The sequence below is a fragment of the Echiichthys vipera genome (assembly GCF_963691815.1).
Source record: "Echiichthys vipera genome assembly, chromosome: 4".
Taxonomy (NCBI): Eukaryota; Metazoa; Chordata; class Actinopteri; order Perciformes; family Trachinidae; genus Echiichthys; species Echiichthys vipera.
Genome location: NC_139829.1, coordinates 17,346,631 through 17,363,854, shown reverse-complemented (window position 1 = coordinate 17,363,854; position 17,224 = coordinate 17,346,631). Strand labels below are relative to the sequence as shown.

Genomic DNA, 17,224 nt, shown 5'->3' with positions numbered 1-17,224 from the left:
TTTGGATGTTCATAATAAACAATACACTATGAAAAAACAGCAACAGTCGGAAAATCCCTCCCCTGCCTCTCTTAACCAACATTACTCTCGGAGAAAAACAAATAAGTGGGTTAATAAAGTTTAATAATCATAGTTATAAAATAAAAATGGATAAAAAAATTAAATAAATTAAATAAATGAAAAATAAATAATAATAATAATAAATATATAATAAAATCACGTTTGGATACTTTTACAGTACACCTGCTTTATAATATGACAGATACATGGAAATCTCACTTTTCAAAATATGGGACCTTCTGAAGATAACAAACTATACTCTCTTCCTTCTCAATCAATGCGCTTTTCTACTTGAATTATTCAATTAATTTTGGCTAATCACTGTAACTTTCCATTACAAGTAAGTCAACTGCTCTCTATTGTTTCTCACGCTTTTGCCACTTTTGTTATTTCTTTATAGAAGTCACTCTGATAGAGTCAAATATAATCATGGAATTCCCCACAGTCTCTCCATAATTTATCCATCTCTTGTTCCCTCCCTCATTTCATTGCCTTCACCCTCTCCTTGTCCTGCACACTGCTTCGCATGTGCTTGCGTCTGTCTTCACAGGTTTTTACCCATCCTTCATTTACCATTGGTTCTCCTTATTGCAAAACATCAATGTGTGTGTGTGTGTGTGTGTGTGTGTGTGTGTGTGTGTGTGCAGGCCATGATATGACGACACCGCCCCACTGAGGAGGAACTATGCAGAACTCAGCTCAAATGTTTGCCAATTCGCAACAATGTCAAAGCTTGAGCTAACCGTTTCCCTGTCAACTCACCTGCACCTCCCGCTTTCTCTCTGTCTGACAGCCGCTCATTCATCCCCATTCGTTCATTGGATAAACGCGGAGCGATCATTGGAGCGATACGCAGTTCCCATTTCCCATGAGGCTTTGCTCCGACCATTCTACATTAATTTATGAACAAAAAAACAAATTCAATAGTTGGCCATTTTATATTTGTGCTCATAAAAGTTATGTAACGTCTGAATAAAAATAATTAGATCAAGATAGGAGGCTAAACAAAAATCAGTAGGCTGGATTAATGAGAGTGAGTGGGACACTGTAGCAACCATGAGTGAGATGTAGAGACACAAAAAGTGTTATAAATAGTGGTTGGACTCTTCAAATTTGGGATTTATAGAGATTTCTGAGATTTTCACGGGAGCGTGCTTGATTCTGAGGAGTTTTATCTCAATGGGCCAGTCATGAACATCACACGGCTGCGCAGGGCAGTCTGCAGGCCGGTTCACTTGAGCTTATTGGCCACCGACCGGGAAATCTCCTGGTTGTCCTGATGGCCACTCCACCCCTGCTGTCCAGTCTCAATTTCTATTTTCTTACCTTCTGTAATGCACATTCCTATCTTAATCTCTTAAGACCAAAAATAGTCTCTTTTCTTGATCTTATTTCTCACAATTTCTCACTCAATCTATTGGTGTCTTTCTTCTCTCTACCAAATCTTGTGTAAACAGCTGCAGCTAATTAAGTTCTTTCATCGTTCAACATGGTGCTGTCTCCTATGCGGGAAAATGCACTATATCGGTGATAATATATTTTAATGGTAAAAGGTGTAAACACTGTGTTGGTATAAATTGTGTGTAGAATACCACACACACACATACACACACACACACAAACACAAATTCACCCACTCAGAAATCAGCACTTACGTTTCCCATGAATAACACAATCCTTCATTGGGTTAGTCAGTTAGAAGTAAACACACATTACGTCGGGCCAATCACTACGGTGTTTACAGTGACAGATTGGAGTAAATTAGGTGCAACTCCCCCAAATGTTTTGTCAAATTCTGATCAGATATTATGTATGATGGAGATATGAATAGCGCAGTGATTATCCATAGTCCCTTCCCCAATTTCATGATAGAGAACTATCAGCCAGTCAGTCTGTGTAGGATGTGTCAACAGCTGCAGCAATTTTTTACTCATCACATTCAATAACTAAAACAAACAAACAAAAAAAAACCAGCTCACTGCCACATACCATCTCTTTCTAATGACAGTCACTATCTCACTTTCTGATAATGATGTGGCTGCACAGGCATGAAATCACAATGACAAATACATGCACCCCACTTGCACACAAACACCTGTGTGCAATTGACTATTGAGATACCAAGTGGAAAAATATTACATCTGCTGTGTTCACAAGCAATGAAAACAGAGACACGCTGAGCCATTAGCAATGAACAGCAACCAATCGATTTTCTTAATATGATTAAAGTATTGAGAAATGGGTCATTACCCTAGCTGACAAAGAGTATATGAGAATGATACAGTAGCAAGAGGGAGGGAATTTGGGTAGGCAAAACTCAATTTGTATAAATGTGCAAAATTACATGCTATTTGTTGTGTGTCCTTTCAGAAGAAAAGGTTCAATTGGTTCTCATTAGAATGTAAGAACAATAGTGCAAGTATAGAAAAGTGTAGGATGAGAGAAAGAAGGGTGTAGGCCTGTCCGAGTCCTGTAATAGCAGTAAAAGCCCCAGGGCTGTAAATAAGAGAGGTGCAGATTTTCCCAGAGGGCATTTTCATCTTCTCGACATTACAACAGATAGACACAAAGATATATACAATGTTGGGTGAATGGATCGAGGCTGAATGGAAGGAGGAATAGCCGAAGGAAACAAGAAATGAGAAATGTTGTTTTAGACTTGGTGTGAAAAGACCTTAAACATGGAACAAATAATTTAACTTTGGAGGGCAAAAAGAGAATCATAAGAGATAGGAAGAATAGATTAAATGGAAAAGAGATTGTACATATAGAGGTACTTGCCGGTAAAGCATTGTCACAAGCACTTTGCTAAAATACTCATACAGTACATCGCAGGAATGTATGTTTATTTGCATTTTGTATTTGTTTGTTTATTTTTTTAAATGGGACATGACATTTTAATAAACATTAACACGTAAATATGTGTGGGATTGTAGCCAGGCGGCTAATTTGCATCCCTTGTCCCATTGGCAAGTGAACAATGAAAGACATCAAAACAAGCGAATATATAACAGAAGAAAATAAGGCATTACATAACAACAAAATCAACATGGCAATGACAGAACTGACAGTAACAACATATTATATAGAGTGGCAATTAAACACTTGCACTGGTTATTATTGCAGAATTCCTGGTAGAGTGCACAATCCTATCTCTGACCTTCCTTAATTAAGTGTGTTAAGTGCTTGATTGCCTATGATAAAGTGCTAGCTTGCATTTCAAACATGTAACAAGACCAAAAGATTCACATTCTATAGACCTTCTAAATGGTAAATCATGGGCATTTACTGCTCGGCAACAGTCCCAGTCCTTATTACCTTCCTGTCAGCAGATGTTGCCCATATTCATCGCAACAGGAAGGGAAAGTTTGACACATGTAGAAGGTCCATGTTTACAACAATAAGAAACTATATCGAGGATGACATAACAATGGTTACACAAGCACGATAGAAGAATGTTGCTTAACCAAACGCAGTTTTTCTGAGTGGTACTTTACAGTCACCCCTTGAGTCTGCTCTAGTTGATAGATTAGAGTTTCTTTGAACAAAATTCAACAATGGTGCAAGAGCTTGACCATGAAAAATGGTGTAGACAAGTACAGAGTCAATGTGTTTGACAAGGTTTTCCCAGCTTAGTAGTTCATACTTATTCAGGATGAGACATTGATGATACATTTGCTTTTTATTAAGTACTTGTTTGTAGGCTGTTTCATTTTAACTTTGTTTTACATGCTGTTGTCCAGCGTGTTATACAGTATAACATATGTGATAGTCATCTAATCAAGGTATAGCTTTGCTGTCTCAGTAGTTATATCCTTTCTACTTAATCTATAGTTGGACAAGTTCAATTTAATTTTTTCACACTTTTTTTTAACCTGTTGTTTGAAATCAAGCTGTTGGTCACGAATGACTCCTAAATATGTGAAGTATTTTACTACTTCAATTTTTTGACCTTGGGCAACAACATCAGGATTACTATCATGAGTAACCTTTTTTGCAAAGTACTGTACATACTTAGATACATTAAGATGTAAGTGCGAGTTTTCAAGCCATTTATACACAGAACTCATGGTAGCTGTCAGCTCTTGGGCTGTTTGTGTTTCATTCCCTTATTACATCACATATCTTGCTGAATCTGCAGGGAAATATACAGTGCGTGCTGTACAGTTAGTTGTTGTGGATCACTGCTTAGATGGATGGTGGTTTTAAACCAAAATATAAGGGAAGGAGGGTTTGGATGGGTAGATAATGAAAAGGAAAGGGAAGATTGCAGTAGGCACTAGAGGTGAAGTTGTGAATGGTACAGTTTAATTGGATTTAACATATAATTTAATTGATGGATGGATGAATAGATGGATTGAGGGCAGAAGAAACATGAACTAATCCTGAATGATCTACTGTACAATACACGCCACATTCTCAGATAATGGAGTAAATTATTTAGTTGATTCTGGATTGGTGGCAAAAGGTGAAGGAAGGAGAGATCAATGAGGAGGCATTTATCTGTCATGCTCAACGACATACTGTTGACTCATGCTGAAGGGAGTGGTGGAGAGAATGAATACCAAAAAAGTATTGGCTGAAAGATGAGTAGATGGGGTTATTTAAGAAGAAAAGGAAGAAAGAAAGGAATGAAAGGGTGGTGGAGTGAACATTCACAAAAAAAGAGAGACAGGGAAAGAGAGAGATTGGCATTGAAGAAAAAGGGAGAAAGAGGCATTCATCTGGCTGGTGTGATAACGGTGAGTGCAGTAACTGGATAAATACAGTGGTAAAGGCTGGATTGAGGAGCAGTTAAAGGGAATGAGAAGAAGAGGCACAGATAGAGTTACACAGAAGACAAAAAAAGAGTCTAGATGAAAGAGAGGTTGTATACAACTCCAGGGCACAAAGACTGGAGATAGCTAGGAATAGATGATGTTAAATGTGACAAGATGAAGGGACCAAAGGGGTCCATTAAATGTTAATGGGAAAAGGGTGGAGCGTGGGGGGCATACTCAGGGCAGGAATAAGAACAGATTGTGTTTGCGAGAAATTATTGGTGTGGTGTTTTCAGCAACAGGAAATGCCAGGATTCAGACCTTACAGTGACACACACACACACACACACACACACACACACACACACACACACACACACACACACACACACACACACACACACACACACACACACACACACACACACACACACGCATACAGAGCAGAGCATATTTTCAGCCCGCCAGCAGTGTGAGTAAGCATCTCTTTCTGCCACTCAGTGCTTAGCCGTGTATGGTACAATGCATGGCAGCAGTTCGGAGCTGCGGATCTGGAACAATACATGAAACAATACACAGACACAAGTAGGTCATTCACACACACACACACACACACACACACACACACACACACACACACACACACACACACACACACACACACACACACACACACACACACACACACACACACACACACACACACACACACACAGTTCTAGACATGGAGATACACTCTTGGCTATGGCAGTGCTGTGAGCGCTAGCTGGCTAGGACTTAGTATCTCTGTCAGTGAATGTCAGATGAAACCAAACACTTGATTATGATTATATACTCATCTTACAGCCAGCAGATACTCAATGTCTTTTCATTGAGCTTATTGCTTTACATAATGGGATACTTCTCTCATGCTGAAAACAAATTGAGCTGTGCCTGCTCCTGTCAGCTAAGCCATAACCTGAAAAAAGGAGCTAATACAAATGTAAAATAGCCTTTTGCTACACATTTTCTTGCTATTGGATGACGATACAATACCAACCATAAAGCGATATAAATTTGTTATTCGTCCTCTCATTGTATTAACAGGATCACTGCATTCAAGTCTTCTGTCAGGTAGTTATTCATGGAATAAGCAACAGACAACAGAAATGTCTAATGTTTTTTTTTTTCAATATTCACTTCTTTCAATACTGTTTTGATAAAATGTAATGTATAGACGCATCCGGCAAAGTACAGGAAATGAACAAGCTGCCATTGCTGCGGTGGCGTCTCCCTCCATTATGAGTGCGATTGAATGGGAGCTGCCATAAGAAGTGTAAGTTCTCTACAACCTTCACAAACCTTTACCTCATGAAGAGTGCTTGTGATTATTTACCTCACTGATTAACTCAGATACTTGACGTTTACATTGTGGTCATTAGGTTGCCCTAGTTAGAGCAACTTACGTTATATCTCACAATAACACCACATTGAAATAATTTACTCTGTGCAACCACGTCAGCATTGATAGAGGCGTCTAACGTGAGCTAGCTAAGCAGCGTTAGCTTAGCTGACAGTTCACATTCAGTTTTTTTCCAAAGTTGAAGTTTCCCAAGGAAATTCCCAGCAGGGAATTGCACAGGTTCTTCCCGACTTCGTAGACATCGTTGGCAAAAGTAATGTTGCATAAAAAGTACAGGTAAAAGTTGAAAAGGTACACTTATCTCCCATTCAAGGACGCACATTCTGGAGGGAGACACGGCTCAGATTGGTCTATAAAAATCCACATTGTGATTATGAAAATTATACAATGATAGCAATTTTATCCACATCACCCACCCTTTGCTTAAACTGCATATGTTATGCCTTGCCACAGTGGTTGTTTAAATTGATATTATTCTTTAAAACTGGAGTTACCAATGTTGCATATGCCTGTAATTGTGTTGAACTTATTTAAGAAATGTTCTACAGCTTAAGGCATACAGTCACTCTTTTATTGGTTTTATGCAGGTATTGATCTACTTGCTTCCCACCCGTCTCTCTTACCTATACTTTCCATCCTCAGTCGCCGGGCCACAGAAACTGGAAGTGTGTGTGTGTGTGTGTGTGTGTGTGTGTGTGTGTGTGTGTATGTTTGTGTGTGGGTGTGTGTGTGTGTGTGTGTGTGTGTGTGTGTGTATTTGTGTGTGTGTGTGTGTGTGTGTGTGTGTGTGTGTGTGTGTGTGTGTGTGTGTGTGCGTGCGATGGGAGGAGAGGTTCTTGGAGAGACACAGATAGAGAGAAGAATATGTCGCACCTGGGTGCAAGTGAAGTACTTAAAGTCAATTTCTTCTGACGGATCAGCAAGCTAGAGAGAAAGCTCAATAACATGCTCTGTTGCAGACAACATGTGAACAATCCACACTGACGTATGAATCAAACTGACGTATCAAAATGGCAGAAAATGTAAACAAGACCAGGGCAAGGTAGCACTTCAACATACAAGTTGTTGAGTTCCCAATAGAGTCATGTGTAAAGTCTGATGAGGAGATGGAATACCATTCAGGCATGATGACCTCCCAGCAAAATTAATAAATAAATAAATGAACACAGAGTGGATAATTTAATAATGCAGATATGAGTCCCACAGTAATCCGTGTGGCTGACAGTCTGAACTCTTGGATGTGTACATGTGTGTTTGCATGACTGACATGTATATCCCTCAAGGAAACCACTCTGCATGACTTCTTGACAGGTTTTACCTGCTTTAGCAAGATTGATCCTGAAATTATTTATTGTGCGTCACCATACTGCTCATGTACAACAGGGGTTTAGATGTGTGATAGTGCTCATATGTGGGCTGGGGATGATGGTGGTGGTGTGTGAGTGTTGTTTAGTAGGCGGTTATGGTTCAGGATGATAGGTGAAAAACTCCAAATGACGACACTTTGTATTCGTTTGCACACCTCCTACCACCTCTCTCTCTCTCTGTAGCCCAAATCTGTTTTTGTGCTCCAACTGCAGTCATTGTTCACAGTGGGTTGTTTTTAGTGTTGGCAAGGTATAAGGAAGCAATATCCATCTGTACAGCTTAACATTGAACTCAACTTACTTTCAATTATTTTTTATATTTTTAAACCTTTCATAATATAAGCAAAGTGCGTTTCTCTTAGGTACTGTCAAACTCTGCAAAGTGACTACAGACATATTTTGCTGCTCTGGCCACCTTTTTCACTCTCCTTTAACTGTTGCCTACTTCAGAGTGATGTAACATTGGGCTGGGTTAACGCAACGGGCCCTTGCTAAGTCATTAGCAAAGAACATTAATGAGCCTAGTGCTCAGAAGCCCCCAGCAGACTTAAGAGTGTGTGATGTAGAGGGGATGAGGGCACTAATTCTCCAAAGTGCCCTAATAAGTAGAGGATTAGCAAAGCCTTCCATTAGCCAAAGCCTTGATGATGCTAAGCTAATGCGCTATAGCTAGACTAGAGCAAGGCACTCAAGCGTGGTTAGCATGACTGCTATAATAGGGATGTGGAATCTGGATAATGTAGCTTATGATACATGACTGACTTATTCAACTCAAATATTCAGAGAAATGCAGACTCAAATACACAGGCAGGGAATGCTTTCACACTTCTTTTACACAATATAAATCCACAGATCCTGTACACACCGACAGGCGTACTTATGCTCAAACATGAAGGTGACAGTAGATAGAAGATGAATCCTTGCCGCATTGGTTTGAAGGATGATAGCCATGATGCAGTATGCTGGAACTTAACGAGGTTTAATCATATATTGTTACACTTTAATTAATTACTCAAAATATGGACTTGCACAATGGACAGTGAGATTGAAACTGCTTTAGCTTCCACTTATTAATCATCTACATCAATGCATGAGGGAATGGTTGCCTGAAATATCCCTTTAGCTATTGCTTAAAATGGAAATCTTTCATAGCAATGTATTGCCAATTAATTACAGAATGGGTTTTGTGTTCATATATTTATAGTTATTGCCTCCAAATTAGATTCATGCCATTGAACTCCTCGAGACTGGATTGACAACTGTAACCAATTTACCTTTTAAACTGCGGACCAGCTCCATTAAGCATTTTTGTTTACAAATGCCAACTGTTCAAGAAAATTAAAGTTTCTTGAACAGGGGGTGGATTTAGTTTGAGGGTGGATTGTACATACTAAAAATAATGTATCCCAATGAAATTAGTAATGCTTGAAATATTTGACTAAAAAGTAAGTGGTGCATCATTAATACACAGAAACACACGTATTTGTCAGGATTTGAAAATTCTTCCTGACAAATAACTCAAAACTCATTGGGTGGTGTTAGTGCAATCCTTGTGAGACATTGTCACATTGTACAGCTTTTATGTTTTCTTTGTGTCTCTCACATATTCGCACATACAATATGTTATTCTGCTTTTCTCAGCACTATGAATCTGTCCTTTCAGGCTTTTCTTTCTTGCAAACTATCTTTCTTTTCTCTTTGGCTTTATTTTTGCAGTGTTGACAGTTTAATGCATGTGGCATTATACAGGCTGACTGTGTGGTTTAGATTGTGCTTTCATGCTATTGTACATTACTATTGCAAGAATTGTGTGTATGTATCTTTGTGTTTGTTTACACTGCGTTGTTTTACCCAGTGTCCCTTCGACAGGGTTTCAGTCAGCTTGAAGTGAAAAACCCCATCTGGTGCTATGCACACATTAGCTGCATTTCCATTCAATTATCAAGCCAATTTTAAGCAAACTTTTGAAATGTCGTAAAATTTAAATTTAAATTAAGCAACTGGTTTGGAGCAATAAACTATACAGCATAGATTCTTCAGAAGCTCGACTAAGCATTGCTGTAATCCACCAGTAAACAGAGCAGCAGAAGTAGAGGTTGTGAACCTGAAACAAACTTAGATGGCCAATTTGTCCAACCCATCAATTCTAGAAAAATGGAGAGAGATCTTCAGGAATTTGCTTCAACTGGGCAAGTTTTAATTGTTCTTTTATTGTATGTCAGCTAGTATTGGCCGTGTATTGCTGTCCACAGATGAAGACAAATTAATTTTGTTATCCAGGAAGACGCTGACAGCGTCATGTAAGTGAGTTAAATGTTTGCTTAGTCAGAATTTATTTGGAAAATGCATTAAGTGATTTTGCCAAACTTGAAGATGTTTTTTACAGTTGTTGTCATTTCCATACAGCTTTTCTAATGTGATTCTTCAAAATGCGCATGAAAATATGTTAATGAAATCAACGCTAGTGAAGGACCCAGTTAGGAGCAACATGGATGCGATAGTGGGGTGTGAGAAGGGATGCATGCAGAGGACATGGATATGAGGGAAAAAATCTGAGTGGCCGTGTGAGTAAAAGTAATGTCATAGCAGGCTGAGAGAGACAAAAAAGTGTGCAAGAAGAGCAACAAAGAGGATAGAGAAAAGAAAAGAGGATGGCAAGGGGGTGGGTGGATTGGGAGGATGGTGAAAAAGATGTGTTGGTGGAATAGAAAGGGTGCTGAAGCAGGATGTAGGTGGAAAGTAGGTGGAAGAGGAAGGAAGATGACTTCAAACTGAGGACAGTGTACAACATTCAGTGGCGCTGTAAGGCAAAAAAAAAAGAAAATCACTGCAAGACTGCAGCTTTGAAATGATTGGGGCTGAAAGGTAAGCACTCAGAGGGGCTGTTTTGGACAAGAGGGGAGATAACAGGGGAGTGGGTTGAGAGGGTAGGAGGCAGAGGTGTTTTTAACAGCACTAGAGGTATGGGAAGGATGAAAAGTTGAAAGGAGGAAAAGGAGGTGAATTTGGCACAGGAGCAGATCACAAACAACCAGGGGAATGTGGACAGTCTATCTGGCAAGAAGGACATGTTTTATAACATGGTTTTATAATATAACTGAATACACTTTAAAAAAAAACATACTTGGATAGTGTTCTACAATGCATTAACTGTATTATTGTTCATGAAGTAGCCTGGAGATCAATCAATAATGTGGACATTGACATGACTCTGCTATACCCAAGGCTGAAGACTAGACTTCACTTTGATTCAATAGCTAGAATAGTTCTTGCTGTCAGCAGAAGGTTGCTTTTGTCAGTGAGGAAAACTGGAAAAGAAGCTTACAGGGTGGATGGACACAAGTAAAAGCATGAGTCGTGCTCTGACTCAAATTCATTAATATTCAATGGAAAAAATCAAAGCATGCTCTGCACAACGTGTTTTCGTAATGCAGTCATCCTATATCATATAACTTTTGTCTCGTGATTGTCAGTCAAAGTAGCATAATAAATGTATTGACAGGCACTTGAGTTTTAAAGGAAGATGGCACATCAAACCCTCTTTTATCATGTCCATGTCTCCATCAATTGCTAAAATGACTCACTGTCCTCTCTGTGGCAGCTTGAAATCAGTGTTTTCAGGCTCCTGGAAGCTTGCCTGTATTTACTGACAATGTAGTAGTGCAGAAAAATAGCGTTGTGTTGTAGTGGGTTTTTAAATGTAGACCCTTATATAACCTTCACCTCTGTATCCAGTTTCCTCCCCCTGTGTTTTCATGTCAGTCTGTTTCTAGTTACTACAGAGCAGTGTCCGCATGACTGTAACATCTTTTTTTCCTCAAAATAGCTATGCAATGCATGTGGAAACAGGAACAGCTCCCTAAATTGTCTTTTTAGTTGGTGCTGCAGTGTGGTGACCTATATAATAATAATTTGACTTATTTGCACTCTTACCAGTAATTGTTTTTACATATATTTTACTTCTGGTGATTCTCTGAAAAATAACATTTCCCTCTTCTTTCTTTCTCCTTCTTTTACTACTGCCTTCCTTTCCCTCCATCCAGCCTGCGAGCTGATGAACCGTGGTATCCTGGCTCTGGTCAGTTCAATCGGCTGCATGTCTGCAGGCAGCCTTCAGACTCTTGCCGATGCCATGCACATCCCCCACCTCTTTATCCAACGTTCCCCAGCAGGATCTCCTCGCTCCGCCTGCCCATCAATCAGTCACTTCCCTGGATCAGATGATTACACCTTGATGGTCCGTCCACCTGTCTATCTCAATGAGGTCATCATGCAAGTGGTGTCTGAGTACAGCTGGCAGAAGTTCGTCCTCTTCTATGATTCTGACTTCGGTAAGGGACTGATCAACCGGGGGATCATTAACACAATTATTAATTAAAAAATATATCCATTTATCTATCTATCTATCTATCTATCTATCTATCTATCTATCTATCTATCTGTGTATTTGTCTGCCTGTCTCTCTATCTATCATACATGTAGGTATTTCTCATTTACAGATAACAACTAGGAACAACTAAGCTGTCTTTGTACATTAGAGAGCGCAGTCACTGCATCTTGGGCAGCAATATACTGGAGATCAAAATTAGAGAACAAAATTGATTTATTTTGAAATATTGTCATTTTTTTGTTCAGAATTTGATAGAATCATCACTGTATCTATACCTCTGGTTTACTATTCACTTCAACAAGAATAGTAAAGGCCCTTGCTTTGAATTACTTCAGCACATCTGCACCCACAGGACATCACTAGTTTCTCACACTGCACTGTTCATTCTTCTTGCAGTCTCTTCCACAGTTTGGTAACTGTAGTGAGTTTCTTAGCCATTACTTTGTTGCCAAATATTTTCTAGAGATTCTCTGTGGGGTTTAGATCGGGACTCTGGGCTGGCCATTTCATTGTTTTACTCTTAGCTTCAAGGAACTGCTTTACCTGTTTTGCAGTGTGACAGGAGGCATTGTCTTGCATGAAAATTGCAGGCTGATTGGGAGACAACTGCAGTGAAGGTATTGCATGTTGCCGAAGTAGGTTCACATAAACATTTGCATTCACTCTGCCATGTAGCTGAACAAGAGGCCCTCCTACGCCCAACATAATGTTTCCCCTCTCCTCACGGAAGTGCACTCTGGACCAGTTCTCCTCTGTCAACACAACATGCTCCTGAGCAAAGGCAAGTCGAGCCTTTTTATTCTTTCTGCTGATGAGAGGTTTGGTCACTGCAGAGTGGGCTTCAGTCCAAATTGTCTGAAACGAGGAGTCACTGAGTACCGAGAAAGATCCTTGCCCTGTACAGCGATGAACTGGCAAGCAACTCCAGCTGCAGTGTTGAACCAATTCCAGCCTGCCTTTTTGAGGGACTTAAATTAATCTGGGTCATTGTAAAGTTTAAATATTGTTCAAATCACAGACTTGGAAAGCCCAACCTCTCTTGCAATGGCATAGAGTGTCATCCCTTTCGCCATCAGGTGAACAACCTGTTGTCACAGGGTTTTAGTCACTTTAGAGCGGCTTGCATCTTAGACAGAAACAAGAGAGCTGCCAGATAAATAGGGTGTGTCCAACAATTAAGTAAATTGTCACCAAGTGCCAGATTAAAACCAATAAATGGGAGGTATCTGAAAGTGTTCTCTAATTTTGCTCACTGCTTTTTCAGAAAATAAAGGTTTTCGTTAAAGTGCCTTGGTCATTTAAAAAACATGCTAGTACAGCAGTGCAATAGCCACAGCTGATATTCTATGAAATTCTGAACAATAAAGAATAACAACTTTTTAGAATAAATCAAGTAATAATAACTTGTTCTCTAATTTGGATCGCCCGTGTACAGTACAGGCAGAATGCAGTAACTACACAGCCAATTACATCACTTTCTGTTGTTACTGCAAAGTTAAAAAGCTGATAATGAGGGAAAACTGCACATCGATATGGCATAACAATAAAACAGATGTCAGAAAGTCAGATAGAGGTTATAACTAGATTTTGACCAAATAGGAAGTTACTGTGTTTTGCCTTTGTAGGACAGTAGTAGGTTAATGAAACTGCAATTTCTAATTCATCCAACCGTATCAAAAAACAACAACAAACAAACACAGACACACAGGCATAAATCATTTTATGCATCTTATTGCTTGTGACACATCAGTCTGGTTGCATGTGTGCTGTCTCATTTTACCCTGCTTCTCTGTCTCCCTCTGTCTCTTTGTCCTCTCTCTTTCCAGTCCATTAACTCTAACGTTAAACTAGAAATATTATGTCCTTTTTATAAACTGGCACTCTCTTTCCACAGCCTCTTCGCTTCCTCCTACAGAAATATTGCCTTACTGTTTTCTGTGCATGTATCTGTGTATTCATAATGTGTAGGTTGTGTTTGTGCATGAGGTCTGTGTCTGTCATTTGATGTCCTTTGTGAGCCAACCTTTCCGATTGCTTGGCTAAAACAAGTTACTTTAATATCATAATATCTTGTTCCACAGCTGTCCACCTCTTTGGAAGTAAGATCACAAACTTAATCAAACTCACATAAAGGCAAGGCAAGGGAAGTTTATTTGTATAGCATAACAAGGTAATTCAAAGTGCTTTTCATGTTTTATGTAAAGCATTGGAAAGAAACACCTATACAATGACATTTAAAAAAAAAAACAATAATGAAAATAAAAACAAGGAATGACTATACAGCCAATGCAAATAAAGCACATGCCCTCTCAGTTTACACCATCATACTTCCAAAAGCCTGTATTTGTCTGGTTTGTACTTCATAACCCTAGCTTGATCTGGCACATTTATGTATAAAGATAATTTAACTCTGAGTCATACACTGCTGGTGTACTGCTCCTAATGGGCTGTAACTTAATAGCATGTTGTATTTGGGATCACACCCCAAAGAGTGATGTCAAAGCAGGTATTTTGCTTGCTAATGGAAAACCCTCACTGTGACAATACTCATCGGTGGGTGGACAAGAGTCCTCACACCTAAAAGTTTCAGCCCATGGAGAGAAGTGTAATAGTTTTCTACCTTAGGTGATTCATTGTTGATTTACTCGTTATAGCCACAATGGGACTCCATCTTACTCACTGTAGTCAATTACCACAATTAATGTATTGTATACATTGATCTCCAATGTAATCTCTGCAGTGGAGTTGTTTTGTAATGCAGTCTGCAGGCTCAAGCTCAATCTTCTAAGGCATTAAAGGTTTTTATTAGTGTATTGAATATGTGCTATGAAAGTATACTCTAACTAGTGAACTATACAAAGCAATTTACATTGTATTAATATTGAATACTGGCAAACTGTGCCCTTCTTGAAGTGCTAGTCCTACACCTCAGAAGTCAGTATAGTAAGTACCATAATTAAATCAATCCCGAGGAATTCTTGGAAAGAGAATAGTCATCAAATCTCTAAATGAATGGGTAGATTGCAGATATACCGCTGAGCATTAAGTACTGTGGGACCAATAATGAAGGCTGGATAACACTTTCTATGGCCACATCTATATTGCATTATGAGGGCATGCATAGTGAATTATAATGCATCCATAATGCTTCATGACTACACCCATTCAAAACATTATAGATGTGACTTACAATGATTTTTACGTTCAAGTGTATTATGGACACTTGCCTAGTTATAAACTAAAGGTTGACTGATGGGGCTTACAAAACATTATCACTACCTATACTCACCTATACAACCTCTGCATGCAAAATTGTATGTAAATATGTCTTTACAAAGAGAGCCCTTTGTGTCAGGATGAGCTCACTATTGATCTGATAGCCTCCCTCCTCAATCAATCATCATCAAGATTGTTAATACAAATTTGCTTGGATATATACAGTATTGTATCTGTGCTTGACTGCTAGTTGTTGAAAATTATCTGAAGGATTTTGTCAATCAAGGCAGTAACTTTCACGCAAACTGAAATCTGGTAATTTTTCTTCTGCACCGAAGTTATGAACTGCTACGAAAAACTCAATTACACACCATGAATTCAAGGTATTTAAAGTTGCATGCAAATTAACAGCAAATTTTTCATATTCATGCCTGTTGGGAAAATACTTTTACGCTGACCGTGACTTAACCCTATCCAAGACTGAAAGAAGGAATGCGGTTTTCCCTAGCTAGAAAACCTTCCACCATCTGGTTTAAATCCAAGTTTTTTCTCCAAATGGGGTATAGTTCGCACAAGCTATCTACACAATAGATCCAATACAAATACACACACACACACACACACACACACACACACACACACACACACACACACGCGCACACGCACACACGCACACACGCACAAACACTTGTTCATACCCCACTTAAATCCCTTCTATACCGCTCTGTGACCACTGATTCAGCACATAGATCCTCTGGGTTTTGGCAGCGCTGTTCTCTCAGCCACAGAAGGCCCTTTAAAGATATCACCATTGTTCCCTAATGGCCTCACCCCCTGCTCAAGGAGAGAAGGGTGAAAGAAAGAGCGCAAAAGAGAAAGAGAGCGAGAAAGGGAGGTAGAGAGACAGAAACAGAGACAGAGATGGCCTTTTATGATGATAGCAACGTTCCCAAAAGGCCTCGCCTCTGTACGAGGAGAGTTCTTTAGAGAACAGACAGTCAAGTGTGTCTTCTTAAATGAAGCGACGGCACCACTGTCCCAATCCCTATTTTCAGCTCTACTGGTGCGTTCTGGACACTGAGAACACATGTTTTCTCTCTATTATCTCTCTTTCTCTTCTCTCATAGTTTATCTCTCTCCCTCTCCCTCCATCTTCTGTTCTCCTCTGCCCTCCTTTTTCTGAGTCCTACTTTGGCTTCCCTTTCCCTTCTTTTTAGTCTATACTCGGGTGTCTTGTATTCACACAGTAAAACCAGACATATAATAAAAATTTGAGTGACAACACAAACACTGGCCTGGTTGAGCAAATGTGGGCAGTAAAACTTAGTGGTAATGACACTGATGACATTCAGACGATTTATTTTGTTTTGCTTTTAGTCAATGACAAGAGGGGTCGGAGCCACCATAGTAAAAGGTTATAGCTGTATGAAAGAGCTGTTTTAAAAGTGTGATGCTTGTTGGGTTGCCAGTCTTTATTAAGAAAGAACAATAAAGATGCTGATATTTTGCACATATGTTTGTTTGATGAATGTAAGAGTGAATGAAAACTATAAAAGGCACTCAATCTTATCCGAGGTAAACATTTCACTATAAGTTTAAGTTCATATAATCATGTGAGAAACAGTTTTGTCTCTCAATTGGCTTTTTGTTAAATGCCTTTACATGGAATACAGCTATTCACCTCAAAAAAGACAGCCCTTTGTCCTCTACCCGCATGCTTGGTGTATATTCTTTTATGGAGTTTGTCATAATGCAGATGTTATGCATTGTCTTGGGTCTTTGCCATGTGCTGAAAGTGTGGTTTGAAGTTCCGGCTGTAACTCTTTTCTAGGGTTATTAAACATGTCTCTGTCACCTTGCACAGTGTGGCCTAATGAAGCATTTTAATATTTTTTTCCCCTTATCTTTTTAATCCGGATCACACAGTTAAAAGCGTGAAAATGTCAACCACTGATCTTATGGGTTCACATAAAAAGGAAGAGTGTATGCCATATTATGCCTGCCGATGTAACAGTAAAGGGTGTAACCC

The 17,224-nt window shown here is 39.2% G+C and overlaps 1 protein-coding gene across 1 annotated transcript in view; it reads left to right on the top strand.

Annotated features, from left to right (window-relative positions):
• The window catches only part of grid2 (glutamate receptor, ionotropic, delta 2), a gene marked incomplete at both ends in the record, with an annotated part of 511,086 nt that overhangs the window by 278,695 nt on the left and 215,167 nt on the right, over positions 1-17,224 (top strand). Inside the window, one exon of the mRNA XM_083913146.1 lies at positions 11,633-11,920. Within this exon, the coding sequence (XP_083769272.1) occupies positions 11,633-11,920 (288 nt within the window). The remainder of the gene's footprint in view (positions 1-11,632; positions 11,921-17,224) is intronic.